Below are 19,881 nucleotides of genomic sequence, written 5' to 3' on the forward strand. Positions count from 1 at the left end.
GCTTCGGTTCCCTGCTTTGCCACAGCCTTTCCTAGGAGATCTTGGGCAAGTCACTTAGACTCTGGCTGTGCTGGGGGGAGAGAGCTGAAGCACATGCTGGCTCCAGTGTGTTTAAAGCTCACTTCCCAAGGTGGCTGTGGTTCCTCAGTAGCTGCGCATGCAGGCTCCACCTGATCTCATTTTCCAATAGCCGTGAACCCTCAGCAGCCTGGGCTAGTCTCACACGTGCAGCTCACTGCTGTGATCCAAGCTAGCTCGGGTCTGTCACACCTCCGCTTGCCGCACAGCCAGCGCCCCCCCCCCCCCCCCAGCTTGAACTGAGGCAGTTTCTCACCTCATTTGCTGACTTTGGGCCTCTCTCCTTCCCTCCAGCCCCCCTCTGTTCATTCCCAGGGGGGAGCCCGCTCTCTTTCCAAACAGGCTTCCAGGGGAGAGTTGATGGAAAACAAATGTCAGGTGTTCAGCAGTATGATTAACACTAACTTCCCCTGGCAGAAGGAAAGGTGGGCTGGCACCAAGGCAGGTTCTGTACAGCTGTGCTGCCGCTTGAGGTGTGACTGCCACCAGTGCAGACCCACCCGGGCTAGCTTGAACACTAGCAGGGAAGTGGCAGCTGCACAAATGGCAGGTACATCTTCACTAAAAGGGATAAACCAGAGCCAGCTCCATTTCCAGTACAGAGCAAGGACCTAGCCCACCCCCCCAGCTGGAAATCAGGCTCTGCCACAGGTGCTAGCTCAGGCCTGTGCAGCTCCCTCCCTGTCACTGCCAGGAATATCCTGCCTGCTGCAAGCAGCTAGCAGAGGGGAGATCAAACCGCTCCTGCTAGTTAAGAGCCTCACTGCAACACTTACCCCTGCCAAGTTATCCCTCAGCAGCAGAGCTCAGGGCCTAGGCAGTGAGAATGGACTCTTCTCCCCCACCCCCAGCCCTCTTCCTTCCATCAATACATCCCACCAGTGAATTAAGAGCGGCTGGGGTCAGAGACAGCTCTGTCATGGGAGGGGATCACCCCTTCCTCCCTTTATTATGGATGAGCTTCCTGTCAAAGGAGGCACAGACATTAATACAGGTACGACAACTCCCTCCGTGACACGTCTTCCCCGGAACCAAAGCTCGGTACCTGCTCAGACTTCCCCCAGCAGCTCACAAGCCAGCCAAGCACAGCTGCTCCAGCGAGGAGACAGGGAACGTGCTGGCTAGGAAGTCAGAGCTCAAGTCCCCAAGCTACTTTCTAGCACCAGCTACACACACTGCTTCCTTTAGTTTTTGGCATCTCTTCCCTCCCTCTGCTTCTGCTACCCAATGAATTGATCTGGGGGGAGGTTGGGACATTAGGCTGCCCCAGTTCCAGGACCATGCCCCAGCGGCCCCTGAAAGCATCCTGCTGGAGCAGAGGCTGTGTAGTGGCCCCAGGGTGCAGACCACTGTAGTAAAGAGGGCAGAACACTTTAAGCATTTCCATCGCTAGGAGATTTGCACAAGAGCCAGGCCTTGGGAATCCATGCCCATGCTGGGGCCAGGAGAGTCGTGCTCCCCCCCGGCAGCTGGTTCTCCCAGCCTGCGCGCTTCCAGCAGGGACTCAGCAGCAAATAAGCAAGGAGCCTGTTTCCATGCAATGGGCTGGGTCCCTAAGCAGGAGTTGCTGAGCTGTTTGCCTCTTGTCTCAGCAGCACTGTCCAGGGGGAGGGGAGCTGGGAATAAGCCCAGGGCTGGGGGCTGCTCCCTCCCCCTCAAGCCCAGCTGGCCCCACTGGAGGGTTCGGAGCAGAAGCCAAGTAAGAGGCTTTGCCCCACCAGCTCTCATGGGCAATTCAGTGCTCTGGTTGCTTGGCGCTAGCTGCTGTTCATGGGAGTGCTTTGGCCTGACCCCCCGGAAGGGGTCGCATTAACATCTGAGTAGCTGCCCTAGTCACCCCACTTCTGGAGCAAAGGGAGGGGAATGCCCTGGGGGGCAGAGGGGGACGACTGCCTGGCTGGCCCCGCTGCCCTCTGGGGAGATCGCTCCCATCCTCCTGCAGCGCAGCAGGTGCACAGCGGCTCCAGCCAAAGGCAGCGTCTCCCGGGGCCAGGATTGTGAGGGAACCTCGCCCCAGGCAGGTGCATCGGACTTTAGCAGCTTGGTTTACTGGATCACATACATTCCCCCGAGGTTCCCCAGGCAGGCCCCAGAGCTCAGCACCAAGTCAGGTCCCCGTGGGCCTGCCCCTGAGGAACCGGCACAGGTCAAGGGGTGAGGAGTGTCGGACGGCACAGTCTGGAGCGTGGCTAGGATATGGGGGGGGTGGGGGAGGAGGAGAGCCCCCCTCCCCCCCAGTCCCAGCATCAGCTCCTCTTCTCACTCGGCCTTAGCGTCTCGGTTCTGGTTCTGGAATTTCTGCTGGACAACCCGCAGGGTGGTGGTGAAGTTCCCCACGAAGAGCACGAAGAAGGGGAGCCCGCACATGAGAACCTGAGAGTGTGACGGGAGACACGAGAATTAACCCCCCAGCAGGAGCCCGAGAGGCTGCATTGGGCTGGGATCTCCTAGGCACTGGGAGGGGCCACAGGCCATCAGTCACGCTCCAGCTGTGTCGCTTCCCAGCAGCCGGACTCAGACCTCGCTGCTGCATGTAGACGGATTCCTGCCTCAGCACAGGGGGAGGGACTAGAGCTGAGCTCCCAGCCAGCCCCACAGCTCTCTGCCTTCGTGGTGGGGGCACAGATGGGCCCTTCCCCCCCTGTTCTGACACCCCCAAAGCCTGGCAGCCAGCCCGGTTGGCAGCAGGCAGTGACACACACACACCCCTCCCTATCCCTCTTGCTGGGCATCTCATTCAGCCAAGCATGCAAGCTGCTGCTGCTGGGAGGACGAGGGCTGGCGGCGAGGGGGAGGTGGGAGCATTATCTCACTTCATGCCCCACCCCACCCCTCCCTCCAGGATACGTTTGCCCGAGCCCCTGGCTCACCTGCCACTCCTTGCACTGCGGATGCCTGGCCAGACGGAAGAGGGTGACCGCGTTGTAAAGCTGCCAGAACTGAAGGAGACGCGGGGTTAAGGGGGAGTTTTCATGGAGACTCATGTAAGGTGGTCCCCAGCAAACCCAGCCCAGCCAGCGCCATAGGCCTTGCCGCCTGCTACCCAAAAACCTCGCCCGAGGCACCTGGCAGCTCTTCCGGGTGTCGCTGGGATTTGGGGCAGCTCCGCCTCTGAAAAGCCCAACTCACAAGGCAAGAGCAGGGGCTGCTCAGCAGAAGTGCTGATTTAAGTATTTAAGGGGCACTGTTTTATGCACGTCTCTATCAGGAGGGGCCGTCCAGACTCTCGCTCCCCAGCTTCCTGCCCCTCCCAGGCACTCTGCTCGCACAAACCCAGCCTAGGCTCTCTCCTCCCCGGGCACCTGGGTGGTAGCTCCCCCTCCAAGGCTGACGGGATCAGGAGCGAGCGAGCAGCACGAAATCCATGCGAATCCCCGCGGGCACAGCCCCCGTGCCAGAGACGCCCAGGGCGGACGGTGCGGACTCACCTGGCCAAAGAAGAGGAACGGCAGCAAGAAAGTGAGGCCCCTCCACATCCACGACTGGAAGCCCTCTGCAGAGAGGGGACATATGAAGGGGGCCTTAGAACTCAGTGCAACAGGGGGGGTTCTGTGCCTTGCCGCTGTGAATACGGGGCTGGATTCAGCCATGCAGCCTTGGACACACCAGGGACGCAGACATCAGGGACAACCCTGGTGTCCTAAAGGAGCCCACAGCTCCGAGAGAGGCTTTTGCTCCCAGGTGGCTGGCCAGGCAGGGCCGCCCGCTGTAGGAGATTGGGCGAGCAGCAGCTTCGAGAGCCAGGGAAGAGTGCTGGAAAGCAAGGAGGGGTGCATGTGGCACGCTGGGGGTTAACTGGAGGGCTGGTAAAGTTTCTATCCACAAGAAAACTTGATTGCAGAAAATTTTATAAGGAACCAAAATCTTCCCACTTCAGTTGGTGCCAGTGCCTCCTGGGAGTTGTAGTTCAGATGCTCTGCACTCCCGTTCTCCTCTAGGGGCTGGGACCTCTGGCCGGACTACATCTCCCTTGATGCACAACTGCCAGGAACCCCCGAGGCGTGCCCTCCCGGCACTCAGAGGGGAGAAGCAGTGCGCCGCAGGAGGTGCGGTCCAGCCGCAGAGCGACCGAGCCAGGTACCCTAGAGACACATGCCCAGTGGTCCCAAGGGAGGTAGGCATTGGTGAGACGACCCAGCCCATGCCGTGCCTTAACGCCAGCGAGGGGAACACCACCCGTGCAACCGGCCCCGAGGGAACTGAGCTTCAGGGGGCCCCCGGGGGCCCGACTGTCTGCACTGAGTTTGGGGATGGGCCAAGCTGCCCCACGGGCATGAAGTCAGGCTCAGGGCCTGATGGTTTCCAAGCCAGTGTGTCTGCTGCTACGCCAGCCAGCCGAGTGGTAGATTGCAGCTTCTGCCAGGGCAGACTGCGGTGGGGTCTGTTTCGGCTTTGGCCACGGGCAGGGAGATGGGAGACAACTTACCCACGGTGAGATCCATGTTGTGCCTCTCCCCCAGCGCCCTCAGCCGGTACAGGCACCCGCTCTGATAGTAATACTGGAGGAACTGCACAAAGCCTGCAAGGAGAGGGGAGATTCCTGCACAACTGCCAGCGTGCGATCCACTGGCCTGCAGCGCTCCCCCGCTCACCAGGCCCTCCCAGCTCCGGGCGCAGTGCCCTACGCAGGCCAGGCCGGCGCGCTGTCACCGCTTCCTGAGTCTGCAGCTTCACCGAGAAACCGTCTCATGGCTACTGGGGATCTTGCCAGCCCATCAAAGAATCCCCCTGGAAGCGCTGTGGCCCCAGAGGGCATGGCTGAAACAGGCTAACAGGAGAGGGATGCAGCCGCCAGCCTGCGGCTCCGGAGGCTCCTGCTGGGTTTCCAAAGCCCACCACCCAGGCTCGCTCCCCGCCCACGCAGGGACACTCACTCTGATACATGGAGAAGGAGAGGAACTGGTTTCGGAACATCTGGTACATGAGCCCGTCTGGCCTGCGGGAGAGAAGAGACAGCGGGAGACGCTCAGGGTGTCACTGTGCAGGGAGAGCCCTTCTGGTATCAGCCTGCTCTATGGGTTTTATCGGCGAGTGTCCCACAGCCCCAGGTGATGTCAGAGATCCCCTGGCTACTCCCTTTGAGGCCCCCAGGGCTGCAGGGACCCAATTTAGGGGGAGGCTGGCACGAGCCCACCCAGGTGAAATCTGTCCTCTAACAGCCTCACAACCCAACTGCGAGCCAGGGAGGAGAGGGCAGGAAAGCAGGATGATGCGGGATCCCCAGCGACGGGCAGAGATGGAGACTCACCAAGTCAGCATGACGCCCGAGAGGAAGGTGGAGACGTAGTGATGGAAAACCCACCAGCCTTTGATTCTGGGGGAGCAGAGAAGAGGGAGCCAGAATTAGACACAGGTGGGGCTAGGCTCGCAAGGGAGGCGAAGGCCAGGGTGGCCCTCCAGCCAGGGAAGACAGGCCAGCAGCTCCCCCCTGCTCACAAGGAGCGGGAGGAAAACAGGGCCAGGGCAGACGCTCAGCTGGCACCGTGGCACAAAGCAGGGACTGCTGTAATCAGCGAGCAGCTGTTGGGTCTCCTCCTATGGACACTGCCGACCCTCCCTGGGAGCGCGTCACAATACTGAGCACGCTGTTCCCCCAGTTAGCAGAGGCGACCTTGAGCGGGGGGCTCAGGGCAGCTCTGGGAGCAGAGGCTAATGCAGCAGGTCGGGGGCGGCCTGCTCGGCCTGGGCGAGGCCGTGGCACTGGGAGGGCGGGGCCCGGCTCACCTGGACCCGTTGGTGATTAGGATGCACTCGCGGATGGTGAGGGTGCAGTAGTACCAGACGAGCAGGAAGTTAAAGACGGCGTCCGTCACCCTGTCACACACAAAGCGGACGGTGAAGAGGGGGAGCAGAGCAGGGCCTTTGCGGCTCCCCCAGGAACCAGGCAGAGCTCACGGCAGGGTGGCTCTGAATGTCCCCCTGCAGGAGCGTTCAGCCGCAGCGCTGCTTCCCCTTCAGCCCACGTGCAGAGCAACCGCTTGGGCTGAGGGTCTGGCTCACTAAGCAGCTTCCTGCTACCATAGAACTGCTGGGAACAGCCACACCGGCGCTGCGGGGAGGAAGGGATGTGATGCAACGCAAGCGCTCTGGTGCATTCCCACTGCTGCTGGGTGGCAAGCTCTGGGATAGCCTCTAGGGGCGTGGTGTGGGGGGGCTCAGGACAGGCGAAGCCTGCCCAGCCTGCGGAAACAAGGGCAGGGAATGTAGGAGTGTAGCACTGAAACAACCTAAACCATGAAGCAACCTGTCCTGCTCACGTACGGTCAAGCTCCTTGGGAAGGATGTGAAAGCAATGGCGTGGCTCTGGAATAAAGACAGGAGCACACTCCTGAGAAGCCAGGGGTCTGACCGCACCCCCAAATGGGCATTTCCAAGTCTGCTGTTGTTTCAGCAGGGGCCACCAGCTCTGGGCTCAGTCGGGAGCTGCTCCAGCCACATGGAGAGGGGTGGAAGCCTCTTGTATAGAAACCCAGATGCTGAGACAGGTACAGCAACACTGAGCGGCCACGATGTGTGTGCGCAGAAGGGTCACCGGCTGTTTGGAGAGTCCTGATCCCCGAGCCAGTTACAGACCATAAGCCTTTGGTGCAGTCCAGCCATGCTGCCCCTGGGATGCTACATTCCTCACGCCTTCAGTGAGATAGAAATTTACTGCAGGACAGGCCCCAGGAAAATCCCACCCTACTGCGGGGGGGAGGGGAGGGGGCAACTTGTGGAGGAGCCTTGTTCAGCACCTGGACTGCTCACCCAGGTGGGTACCATTCCCCATGGCCGGCCGGCCTCAACCACATCAGAACCCAGTGGGCTAGCAGCAGCGATGCTGCACACCTGCAAACCAGATCCAAGTTGGTGAGACGTGATCGGCTCAGTCCACTATCCAGGGTCCCATCTCCAGCCCACCAGGAGAACGTTTCAGCTCAAGATCTGGTTACCTCCAGCAATCCTATCCTAGCCCCACAGTCCCTGAAGGATCCTAACAGAGGCACCAGTCTGCAGTTTCGTTCCCATCATTCGGCAATGGTAGCCTAAGTCGGAAACTACTCCACCTGACACCTTCCACGCAGATCCCATGCATCTCACCTAAGCAGTGTTAGCAGACCCTGGTTTCAGCCCAGGAGATGGTCTCTCTTGTAAGGCTGCCCACATGGCTGGGTGAGCATCTTGCTGCTGCTACAGACTCACCTGGAGTTGAGAAGGAACCTGCAGGAGAAGGAGATGATGAGCAGGATGATGGTGAGGTAGAGCTTGAACTTCTCGTACTCATCTTTATAAGCAAACCTGCAGGGAAGCACAGCGAAGGGTCATGGTGTGCAGAGAATAATCCCAAAGTCTTCAGGCAACCATCAGTGGACAAGGGCCATCTCCAAGCGGGTAAACCTGAGAGACTCTGCGGCCGTACCAGCTTGGACCATGAGCTACTGGGTTTTAGACAGGAGACCCAAGATGCTATAGGGAAGGGTGCTGGGGCTATTGGTTGAGCAAGTCCTGGATTATGTCCCAACATGGCATTAGGGGCTCTGTGCTACCAGAGGCTCCGCCTGCCCTTAGACCAGCCCCAACCCACCAACCCTAACTGGGAGGGAAGAACGCCACCTACTGAACCACTAACAAGCCTGTGTTTTCCTGGTAGGTCTCCCATCAAGGCTTGACCTAAAGACCCTGGCCAGAGGCAGGACAGTTGCAAGAACATGCAAGAGCAGGTCAGGTGCCAGAGATTAACTCTAGGGAAGGGAGTGTCCTAAACCCAGCCCTGGGGAGGGTCAATGTGACGATCAGTCTGCCAGTGGAAGAGGGTCTCTGCGGATGCTGAGATTGGGAAGAGTTTTTGGCAAGGGTCAGTGCCAGATATGCCGGCGGCAGACGACCCGTCTCTCCAAGAGTAAAGGGAATTCTACTGCCCTTGGACAGCAGAGGGGCATTACTTAGCCTGCTTGCTGAGTAGAGTCACATTCACGTTCCCAAGCACCAGACTCAGGTACAACCTAGACGAGAATGGAAGGAGAAGTGAGAACATAGGCAGGAGGCACACAGCACCTCCGCTGCCCACGGGGGCAGGGGCCGGCTGCACTGCTGTGACGGTGGCAGTACTTGAGATTGGCTGCGTGGCTAACGCGTAGCTATCTCACACGCATCGTATGGGCTTCAACGCCCAAGCTTTCCTACGCTCACGCTCTACTGCGCAGACGTACGTAGCCTCATTCGTTCATCGGTTGGTCCCTTTGCAGGAACACCGGCTGGGCCAGGCGCCCATCCTTCCGCTTGTCAATGACGCAGACACAGCTCTGTCACTAGCACAGTGGAAGGCGGCTTCTGCCCAAGGCTGCCTCGGGCACCCGCAGCAGTCGGGAGAAGTATGGCCAAGCGCAGAACCTGTGCCCCCTAGGACCTCCCCAGCAATGCTCACGAGGGTCCCCGGACAGTGGGTAGCGTTTGCTGGGGACGAGAACTCTGGACCAAAGAGGGGCCACCGCTGTCACAACCACGTCAATGGCAGGAGGATTTAGGACAGTCACTAATGGCAGCCATTAGCACGAGCGGGGTATGGAGACAGGAACCCTACATGGCACATCAGGCAAAATATGGGGCAGTTCCCGCCCCGGGACTGGGATGGTTACTCCCGCTCTGCCAGCCTGCAGAGTAACTGCTGTTAAGCAAGGAGCCTTCCATTCAGCACATTACTGATGCTGTGCGGGGGAACCAGGGACATAGGCAGACCTGTGCTCTGCTGCCTGGTAACACACCCAAAACATCCTGTGGGGGACCTCAACTCCACCCCCGGCTTTCACCTTCACCTGATACTAAGCAGCACTTGCCACTGTTCACCCCCGCACCCCCACTTTACTGCATTAAGGAGAGATTGTTACCCTAGAATCAACATCTGTTCAAACACTGCGTCAGGCTGCTGGCCATGGGGCAACACCAGTGCACGCTGGAGAGCGAGCTTCCTGTCCAGAGACACTGTTGCTCCAAGGAGCCAGTCCCAGGGGTTATACTCTGCTCTGAATTGGCAACTCACTGTGCCAAGGCCCCTACCCTAATCTGTCTCTGGCTGGTCATTGCAAGATTTTCCCAAGCCCCGTGGAAATGAATCAGGAGGATGGGGACTGAAAAGAAGCGATGAGAAATTAACTAGCACCAGCTGCGTATCAGGTCTTTCACTGACATCCTGCCAGCGTCAGAGCTGATCGAGTCTGGGCAGTTTTTGGCGGTTAACCCAAGCAATCTCTGGTAACTGCTGCACAGAAGTCAATAGCTTCAGTCCTTTTACTGCTGGCTAAGACCCCAAGACCATGGAACGGCTTCTTACCCATTCTTCTTTGGCAAATACGCCTCCATTTCAAAGAAGATGCTCTGCCTCTCTTTGATGAGGCTCTGGATCTCCCGGATGGACTCTTCCTGTTCGGCGGTTACAGAGGACTTGCAGCTGGGGAAAGGAATGTGACTCGGTCTGACAAGAAGGACCAACAGCTACTGCTGCATGATGATGTCCCACCGCAGGACAGCAGGAACCGAGAGATTAATTCAGAACTAACAGGGGGATGAAACCTGGGAGCTAATCCCTGGGTCTGCCCTGGAGTTTCAGAATGGGACCTAGGCTAAGAGGCAGCATGGTGGAAACCAACATGAACGAGCAACCACCAATTTTCTAAGCCTAGGAAGTCAGCATGGGGGGCTGATGTCTAACGTGGGCAGGGGATGAAGGAACTACTGGAGAAAGGAAAGGAGGGTATGAGAGAAGCAATAGCTCCTTCATCCTACCCCGCCCCCATGGTTCATCCACCCCAAACCATTCCTCCCCTGATTAGCACCCCATGGCGTAGGAACGCTTCTCACTAGGCTCCCACGTGCCCTCCGACCAGGGCTCTGCAAGGATCTCCTTATGTTGCCCCACGTAGCTCCTTACTTTTTGAAGGCGAGGGACAGCTCCTTCAGCTGCTTCTTCTGCCGTGCAATGGAACTGGAGATCCCATCCTGCAGCTTGGTTAGTTCTTCCAGCTTCTGCTTGTACAGCTTATGGGACTCCTGGCAATGGAAAGGACAGACCAGGGGTGAGCCCAGGTGCCTCAGCTGGGAGCCCGTTTAATTCTCCGGGAGGCTGGGCTGGGGATTTGAGCAGAGGAACGGGAGGCAGGACCGTTGAGAACTATCCCCAGCTTCACCGCTGACTCGTGGCATCAGCTTGGGAAGCGTTGGTACTCCCACCTCAGGAGGGGCCTGGGAAACTCACTGGGTAAATGCTTAGAGACCAGAGAAGTGGGGTTTGCTTCCCTGGCCTGACGCAGCCTCTACAAGCAGTGGGAAGTGAACACAGAGCCAAGAGTCTCACCCCCACACGCCGTGCAGTCCCAAACTGGGATTCAGCTCCCATTAGAGACTGGTTCACACGCACACCTGTAGGGGGTGCTGTTTGGCTGGAATAAGCTTGCCCATTGCGTTCCACTGCACCTCACCATGCTGAAGGGGGAACAAATGGCTGGCGAGAAGCCACCTCTCGCTGAACCCTAGACTAGACCTCCCTGCTGCAGGACACAGAGAAAAGTAATTAAAAAGGGAGTGGCTAGAACACTGGGCTAGGACTCAGACTTTGGTTCTGCCACTGACCTGCTGGGTGACCTTGGCCAAGTCATTGCGCTGCTCTGTGCCTCGGTTTCTCCAGCTGTAAATGAGGCTAATGATACTGACCTACTTCCTGGCTTCCCTTCCCAAGATGCCACTGACCTGCTGGGTGACCTACGGCATCCCCCTCCCGCACCCTGCCCTGCGCCTCCATTTCAGACAGACAGCCGAGCTTCCAGACCCCGGGAGCCAGAAGGGACGAGCTGGCTCCGCATTCCCCAGCAGCCTCCCATCCGGACCAAGGGGAAGTTCCCTCAGCGGGGACCTGACTGTGAACGAAAAGCCGCCCTAGAGACCAGGCTTGCGTGAAGAGCCCAGCATCCAGCTTCCGACAGTGGCAGGTGGTTCAGGGGAAGGTGTCCCTGTAACACCGACTGGTCCAGTACTGTGCTGACTGACATGGCCTGGGGGAGGAAGGAGCCCCTGCCTTCCCCCAGCTGGTGATCATGGGTGATGCCCTGCAACGTGGCACTGATTGTCTTTGAGATGCTGCCCTGTCTTGCGTAGGTGCCGGTCTCATTTTAGGTTTGGAAAATCAGTGGTAGCCCTTGGCACGTCAACGCCTACCCTTCTCCTCAAAGCCTGCTGAGAGATGCTACGTTTGACATAGATGAACAATTCAGAACAGCACCTTCAGCTACGGAAGTAAAGCCGAGCTCACAATTAGGCTTATAACGGCCCGTCAGTTGCAGATCTAGAATCCCAAGCTCTTCTACAGCTTTTATCAGCAGCTCTCAAAACGCTTTAGGAAGTAGGTCAGTATCATTAGCCTCATTTACAGCTGGAGAAACCGAGGCACAGAGCAGCGCAATGACTTGGCCAAGGTCACCCAGCAGGTCAGTGGCAGAACCAAAGTCTGAGTCCTAGCCCAGTGTTCCAGCCACTCCCTTTTTAATTACTTTTCTCTGTGTCCTGCAGCAGGGAGTCCCACAGGTTAGTTCTACATTGCTAAAAATTCTCCACCCAATTTAAATTTGCTGCCTTTTAATCTGCACACTGTGGTGCAAGCAGACCAGCTTCAAGCGCACTGTTATCTTGCAAGTTGCTCCTTAAACGGCATGTTCTTTACTCCACTGCTTGTAGCAGGGAAGAGGAAGGAACTGAATCTGTTAAGATGTTAGATTAGCCCTTTGCCACTTTTCACAGATTGGCCAGATCATGAGCAGAACGAGAATAGGTCTCGCAGGAGCAGGTCGCTTTCCCAAGAACGAAACTGTCCCTTCTATTCCGAGGGTGAGGGAAGAGAGCAGATTACATCACTTCTCACGCCGCCTCCTCAACCCTTCACACAGCAACTCTGGAACATTTCACTTAACCCTTCTGGGCCAAGATGGAAGTTTTTCCTCAAGGTCTCTGCACCAGGCTCCCCTCCGTTCCCACTCCCCACACCTAATTGTGGGTCAGCACCAGGAGAGCAGAGTAGATGCAGTCGATTTAATGTGGGAGCCGAGACAGTAGAGAGAGTTTAAAGAGTTTTTCACCAAGTGATCTGTCTCTCTTAACTGAGCCCTGCTTCACTGAGCCTTCTCCAGGAGGGGAGATCTTCAGGGGGTTAAATAAAGCAGGGTTTGAGAAAGTTCTGAGAGACAGATGGTAGCTTGCCACACACCCCGTCCCTTTCCCCGCAGCGACTGGGAGGAATCTGGCTCCAGGATAGACTAAGGGCTTGTCTACAGCAGGCTGCAGGTGCGGGATTTGTAGAGCCTTCTAAAGCAGTCCTAACGCAAAGCAGCTGCCATTTAGTTCCCACCAGCAGAGCCTACACCAGGCAGTTAGAGCGCTCTACCAATCACACCCCTGCCGCACTGTGTGGACAAGGGATTGAAATGTCAGTGCTCGCCAGGACTCTGCATAGGAGAGAGTGGGAGGGTTTCTCGCTGACAGGCCGTGGGGGGAGGCGTGGTTCTGAGTCTGGGTAGCAGGTCGGAACAGGGAGAGGCGCACACGTGTGCTTGGTAAAGCAGAAGGGCCTCAACCAAGCAGGGGGCTTGGAGTCCAGCACGTCTTGAGACGCCAGTGAAACGAGTTGGCTGGTGTCACTCAGGTGCCCCTACTTGCCCCAATCAAGAGGCCACCGGGCAGTCTGTGCTCGAGAGTCCGTGGTCTTGGAATGCTGGGGGGTAGGGCAGAGGTGAATTGCTGTAACCGCACAGGAAAGTCTCCAACAGTTCATTCCTGGCTGTAACCTGTGCCAAGCAACATAGCCACCTTGATTTCTGCAGAGCATCTCTGAGCAGCTTCCTTCCCCCTAGGCTCCGGCAGTGAGCCTCCGAATGGGAATATGAACAACCAATGGGGCTGGAAAACCCCCCACTCTATGACTAACTCCTGGAGAACTCCCATGTGCTCTGCTGGGGATGTGTTAGTGGGACCTGGCCACGACACGCAGAAGTTAGGAGCAGCTGTGAAAGCCTTGGCAGGAGCCAGTACAAGTGAACACAGTACTCGGCAAGAACCGCGGTCCTTCAAAGCAGATGCATCAGCAGCCAGACGTCCAGGAAACACTGACAGTACGAGAGACGGCTGTTTCCGAGCCAGGACACCCGCAGCTTTCCTGACTTCCCGCTGCACGAGAGGGTATTACGCAGGGGAACGCAAAAGCCCTTCACTGACGCCTAGTGTGGCCCCATGCTGCAATCCCAGTCATGGCCCCTCCCCCAGGCTGAGTGTCTTCCTAGAGCAGTGCTTTTCAAACTTTTTTCCTGGCGACTCAGTTAAAGAAAATTGTTGATGCCCCTGACCCAAGAGAGCTGGGGATGAGGGGTTTGGGGTGTGGAAGGGGCTCAGGCAGAGGGTTGGGGTGAGGGGTTTAGGAGGGGGCTCTGGGTTTGCGAGGGTATCAGGGCTAGGGCTGGGGCAGGGGTGCGGGAAGGGTTCAGGGCTCTGGGCTGGGGGTGCAGGCTCTGGAGTGGGGCCGGGGATAAGGGGTTTGGGGTGCAGGAAGGGGCTCTGGGTTTGAGGGGGGTCTCAGGGCTGGGGCAGGAGATTGGGGCACAGGCTTACCTTGGGCGGCTCCCGCTCAGTGGCGCAGCAGGGGTGCTAAGGCAGGCTTCCTGCTGTCCTGACACTGTGGACCGTGCTGCGCCCCGGAAGCGGCAGCAGCAGGTCCGGCTCCTAGGCAGAGGCACGCAAGCAGCTCCATGTGGCTCTCGCCCACAGGCACCACCATCCCGGTTCCCAGTGCTTGGGGCGGGGGCAGCGTGCAGAGCCCAATGGCCCCCCCGCCTAGGAGCCGGACCTGCTGCTGGCCGCTTCCGGGGCGCAGCGCGGTGTCAGAACAGGTAGGGACTAGCCTGCCTTAGCCAGGCAGCACCGCTGATGGGACTTTTAACGGCCCGGTTGGTGGTGCTGACCAGAGCCGTCATGACCCAATGCCTGACATTCCGCGACCCAGTACTGGGTCGTGACCCGCAGTTTGAAAACCACTGTCCTAGAGTGTGACCCCTTCCCTAGGCCGCAGCCACGGATGGCCAGCCTGTAATCACGGCTCTGATAGTGGTTAGTCATCTGTGGTCGCAGCTCCGGGACAAGCTGAGTCCTGGTGTAATAAAGTACAGTTCCACTGACGACAGCTCTGACTTTAGCCCCGTGTGCCCCATCAGGGACCGGGAACATTGGGCAATCTGTGGTAAGGTTCACTGCACTTTGTACTGGGGATTCCTAGCAGGAGGCACAACGTCTAACTCCTCCGTGTAGTCGCAGCAGAAGCAAATTTTTACTGTCACTAATTGCAACTATTAAAGGGGCAGAATAGTCCTAGGGGTTAGGGCATTAGCTAGGACTTGAGAAGCTCAGGTTCAGTTCCCCGCTATGCCACAGACTTGTGTGTGGCCTTGGGCAAGTCACTTAGTCTTGCTGTGCCTCAGTTTCCCATGCGTGATGTGGTACTTCCCTACCTCACAGGGGTGCTGAAGATTAAATATTATGAGGTACTCAGATACTAGAGTGACAGGGGCCAAATAGGGACCTAAAATAGATAGAACCTTGTCATAAATATGCCATTTCATCTACTATTTGGTAGAACATATCTGCTACTAGCTGTAAGGCAAGGGAATTGTATCCCATTTTGCACAGAACACACTGACTTCCCGCAGCTGAGCCAAAACCCCATCCAGGTCTCCCGAGTCCTCGTCTAGTGTTCTTATACCACATCCCTCCTGTAGAGCACAGCGCTACATATGCCACGCAAACCGGCTTTATTGTTCTAGGGTGGGATTTCTAAAAGCAGGACATGTTGCTCTGTCACTGAGATGACTTTGAGAAGCCCTCCTTGAATCTGATCTCTTTCTAGTCTTAATAAATCTTATTCTGTCAAGGCCACTAGATTGACTGATTAGGAATTTCACAGACTGTCCCAAGAGGGAAAAAGCCATCAGCATCTGGGAGGAGCCGGTGAAGAAAGGCTGTCCTGAGTATACGCTATACCCATGGTCTCCATCAAAAGGACATGGACAGAGGAATCTTCTCCCATGAAGCATGTCACTGGTAGGTCTCCAATCTAAGTGACACAGGAACCACCCAAGTACCATGGACAAGAACCAAGCGGAGAGGAGGGGAGTTAAGGTGACATGTATTCATACAATGTAGATCACAAAATGCTTTGGAGAACAATGTACAAGACAGTATGTGTAATATAAGTCACACCAGGCAGTGGGACAAACACACTGTAGTGTATTCACTCCATAGTGAACATGTTAAAACATTCAATCATTTACCGAAAGGAAAACAGTTACGAGGCAACAGCCTACCAGTAAAACAGATGCATCTTTGAACCTGTCCACAGACAACAGCCTTCCGAAAGAGACCTTAAAATGAGGCTGTTTTCTTTCCAGCTGCATCCACGCACAATGTAAATCCCAAACAGCTCAGCCCAAAAAGACACGAGAGCTTCCCCAGCCAATGAGACTGTTTAGTCCTGGTTGTCAAGGACACCCACTAACCAGTATGCGCCAACGCAGGAGACAGTAAAGGAAGCGTGAACAGGGATGAGGAAGGTCACCAGCACGCCACTGATCACTGACTGACAAAGCGTACGTGAGGGAAACTGACGGCCAAACATGGTAGACTCAGTTACTGAATGAGAAGCTCAGCAGCAATTAAATCCTCCCTTCCCATAGACAGGGAAACAACATGGGGGCTGAACGGCTCTCTGCTATTTCACCTCTATTAATTTTTTCTTCTCCCCTTGCCTGAGATCACACCTCCAAGTGGGTGTTTTGACAACAGATTATAAGAGTCACAGAGTCATAATTCACTCAGCAGCCAATGGAGGCAGAGTAAGGACATCGCTGGAGCAGCAGCATTACACTTCCATTAAAGGTCACCATTCCCCTCACCCCCTGCCATGGCATTAATAAAGTCAAGATCAAAATTCCCTCCAGACTAGAAGCTTGGCTGGCCACAGCAGGACCATTTCTCACTATGCATCTATATAGTCCCCAGCACAGCAGAGCCCTGATCCCGATGGGTGGCTGAGGTAGAATGATTAATATTCGATATGAAAATAAATGAGAATAGAGGCCCCAAATGGCCACTCTTGCATTCCACTTTCCTCCAGAGCCAGAGATTACAGATTGTTATTTGAAGACATTTCTTTTGCAAATATTTGGATCTGTTGTGGCAAGAACCTTTGGCAACATACAAAATAATGGAGACGAGAGATATTCCAAAACCAGCGGCTACTCGTGCATCACATCCACCCTGAACAATACGGGACTGGACGAATGCCTCTCCCAAGGCAGTGCCAGCCTGTAGTGACTGCCTGTTGAGGAGTCTGTACGGTGCCGGGAACTATCCTATGAAACCGTTAATTGTTGGTGATCTGGTTGCCTTACTGCCTCTGCCCCCACGTAGCGCAATGGTTGTGATCAGTGGAAGCACTGGAGTCCCCTGGGACTCAAACAGAACGGGGGTGCCAGCAGGGTATTTTTAGTGAAGGGTCCTCAACTCCAAGACATATGTCCCCCTCTGTCCCCCAGAGCTTGGGTGTACCACCCTTCTGGGCACAGTGCAAGGGTCAGCCTTCTGCAGGGATGTAGGGCACGGTTGGGTGGCAGCACAATCGCTGGGTTCACAAATCATAGAATATCAGGGTTGGAAGGGACCTCAGGAGGTATCTAGTCCAACCCCCTGCTCAAAGCAGGACCAATCCCCAAATCTCTAAATGGCCCCCGCAAGGACTGAACTCACAGCCCTGGGTTTAACAGACAATGCTCAAACCACTGAGCTATCCCTCCCCCTAGACAGGTTCTTGGCAGGCAAGTCACATCTTGTGTCCCACATGTGGGTCAGGGATCAGTTATTAGTGTCTTACCCAGAGGGTAAGTTTGAAGAAGGTTTGTGAAGCCCTCAGAGCTTGGAGAGGCTGCTGGGTTCACTGCTAGGGACCCCGTGGCTGCTTCCCACGTGCACCTGCCCCATGCCAGGGAGAGGCCACACTCTGGTCTCCTCACCCGCCCTGCTGGGCCTGCAGCGTGGAGCCCAGCGCCGGGGGCAGGCCTGGAGACGGGCAGCCTGTGGCCACCCCAGGCAGAGGCACAGGACCCTCCCCCAGCACCGAGCAGCACCGCGCTGGGGCACTCGGAAGGGGGGCGGGGGGAGGCAGCTAAAAAACCAGGTCTGAGCCTGAGGGAGCCGAGACATTATCCAGCCCCTGCGGGCCAGTGCGCCGCCTCCCAGCCCCGCCACTTCACTGCACGTGCAGCCCCCCCCCGGGAGCCCCCCCATAGCTCCCCGGCACCTGCCCCCGGCAAGCGCCCCCCCCAGCTCCCCGGCACCTGCCCCCCCATAGCTCCCGGCAAGCCCCGCCCCCCGGGAGCCCCCCCATAGCTCCCCGGCACCTGCTCACGGCAAGCCCCCGCCCCCCCAGGTACCTGCCCCCCCCAGCTCCCCGGCAAGCCCCCGCCCCCCCAGGTACCTGCCCCCCCCAGCTCCCCGGCAAGCCACCGCCCCCCCAGTGCCTGCCCCCCCCCAGCTCCCAGGTACCTGCCCCCCGGCAAGCCCCGCCCCCCGGTACCTGCACGTGCTGGAAGCCGCCCTGCAGCTCCTCCCAGTCCCGCAGACACTCGCTGACCGAGGCCCGGAGGCTCATGGCGGCGCCGGCTGGGTGACGGGGCGGCACGAACCGGCAGCGCCGCTCCGCTCTCAGCGGCCTCCGAGCAGGGGCACTTCCGGGCCCGCCGCGACCAATCGTCACGGGGGTGCGGCCAGCGCCGTCCTGACGTCACAACCAATCGGCGCTCGGGGGCGGTGCTTTCGAACGCCACGCGCCGGTGGTGGGAGGGGAAGGTTGCGGCAACAACAGCCTGGAAGGTGACGCGGGGGGGGAGCCTGGGGGAGCAGCCCGGGGGGGTGGCGTTGGGGGGGGACCTGGGGGAGCAGCCCGGGGGGTGGCGTTGGGGTGGGAACGGGGGGAGCAGCCCGGGGGGGTGGCGTTGGGGGTGGGGACCTGGGGGAGCAGCCCGGGGGGGTGGCGTTGGGGTGGGGACCTGGGGGAGCAGCCCGGGGGGTGGCGTTGGGGTGGTGACCTGGGGGAGCAGCCCGGGGGGTGGCGTTGGGGGGGGACCTGGGGGAGTAGCCCGGGGGGGTGGCATTGGGGTTGTGACCTGGGGGAGCAGCCCGGGGGGTGGCGTTGGGGGAGGTGACTGGGCAGCCTGGGTGGGTGGCATTGGTGGGGGGTACCTGGGGGATTAGCCTGGATGGGAGTGTATCTATGGGGATATTTCCTTCCTTTCCCTTATGGTCAGTCACAGATTTTCTCACTGGCAGTCCAATGGGACGTCTCATCAGTTCTAATCAGTCTGAAGTGATGGATGCTGATAAGTCTGAATTGGAAAAACACAACTGACACAGGTCTCAGGCTGCAGGTGGTTGGCCTTTGATTTCACATCCCAGATGGCATCTCCAGCCGCACAGTGCCCCTAACTTGGGCTTTGGCATAGTACAGAAGCAGACGGTACACAGCACCACAGAAGCAACCTCTTCTTAGTGTCTTGGGTTTTCCTTTCTACCTGTTCCTGTGAAGTACTAGCCTGGCCTGACCTTGGGAGACCCCATGAGAGCAAACCCCAAAGTGCATCGACTACTCTTAAGTACTGTCCTTAAAATAAACAAATATTATAAAAAGACAAATAACCTCCCTGTGAATCCAACTGATGAAACCTGAGCTTCTGCTCCTCCTCATTTAGAGACCCAAGGCACCAGTTTAACAGTAGACTTTGTACCTCCAACTGTTACAGACCTTCCTGATTTTTGACTGAGAGTTGCCGTGACCCATCCATAAAAGATTTGCCTTGCATTGAACAGTAATACAATCTGTGAGGCACAAGGGGTGGTGGGGTATTTATCTCTAGGGCCAGACCCAAAGTACGCTGAAACCAATGGAAATCTTTCCATTGATCTCAATGGGCTTTGGCCCGGTCCCTTATACCACGCTTATCGCCACAGTGTCTGAGGCCCAGATCCTCAGATATATTTAGGCACCTAACTCCCATTGATTTCAAAATCAACAAAATCATCATCACTTTATAGGTCACGTGTGGTCTATATTCTTCCCCTCTTCCTCTGAGCCTGCTGAGGATTTTTGTATTCCTCCTCCATCATCTGCCTTCTTTCCTTTCCCTGTTGTTTTCCTTGTGGCTGTGGCTATATCCGCAATACCGTGAAGTCCGTCTTCAGCCCCCCTCCCCCCCAATGTGTTATTTTGATATTCTTGTTAGATTAGAGTTATATTTTTTTAATGTGAGGAAATTGTTCAGATCCCTGTGCAGTGTTTGGGAGGATCTTGGATGTTCTTTCCTTGCGTATTTTCCTCGTAGGGTGCTAACTTCATCGACTGTTTTCCCTTTCATTGTAAATCAGCACGTGCCTTCGGCATTGCATACAGCGCTCACTTCTGGAAATCCTTCTGGAGGGACACTGGAATCAGTACATTTGAGATACTAATGCAAGAAGACTTAGGGCTGGAATATTCAAAGGAGTCTAAGAGAGTTAGGTATCCAAACGCCATTGAAATACAATGAGAGATGAGTGTCTAACTCCCTGGCACCCCTTTGAAAATCCAGTCTATACATTTGCTCCAGGGCAAATTGGAAGACTGCACAAGCCCTGTGGCCCTTTAAGGAAAGGAAAGAATTGTAAGTCCTTTATTGAGAAGTGCCACCAAGTGGTTAGCGCTTGGAACTGAAT

At 56.9% G+C, this 19,881-nt stretch overlaps 1 protein-coding gene across 1 annotated transcript; it reads right to left on the reverse strand.

Moving 5' to 3' along the window:
- Nucleotides 1–987: 987 nt before the first annotated feature.
- TMEM120A (transmembrane protein 120A) lies at nucleotides 988–17,872 on the reverse strand. The gene is made up of 12 exons (XM_044993740.1): nucleotides 17,711–17,872; nucleotides 9,983–10,101; nucleotides 9,386–9,502; nucleotides 8,001–8,060; nucleotides 7,261–7,356; nucleotides 5,803–5,892; nucleotides 5,327–5,392; nucleotides 4,953–5,014; nucleotides 4,505–4,597; nucleotides 3,507–3,571; nucleotides 2,949–3,017; nucleotides 988–2,451 (listed from the first exon to the last, which is right to left on the reverse strand). Exons 1-12 carry the CDS (start codon nucleotides 17,783–17,785, stop codon nucleotides 2,338–2,340), a joined length of 1,026 nt encoding a protein of 341 aa, XP_044849675.1. The 5' UTR covers nucleotides 17,786–17,872; the 3' UTR covers nucleotides 988–2,337.
- Nucleotides 17,873–19,881: the final 2,009 nt, after the last annotated feature.

This window comes from Mauremys mutica, chromosome 19 (genome assembly GCF_020497125.1).
Source record: "Mauremys mutica isolate MM-2020 ecotype Southern chromosome 19, ASM2049712v1, whole genome shotgun sequence".
Lineage (NCBI taxonomy): Eukaryota > Metazoa > Chordata > Testudines > Geoemydidae > Mauremys > Mauremys mutica.

Bases quoted from the DNA above. Each gene is read 5' to 3' on its own strand.
- TMEM120A (XM_044993740.1), bottom strand. From the start codon at position 17,785: ATGAGCCTCCGGGCCTCGGTCAGCGAGTGTCTGCGGGACTGGGAGGAG. The intron at 5,893-7,260 runs GTGAGTCTGTAG...TGTGTGTGACAG, and splicing joins AGGTTCCTTCTCAACTCCAG to GGTGACGGACGCCGTCTTTA. The intron at 3,018-3,506 runs GTGAGTCCGCAC...CGTCTCCTTCAG, and splicing joins CGTTCCTCTTCTTTGGCCAG to TTCTGGCAGCTTTACAACGC.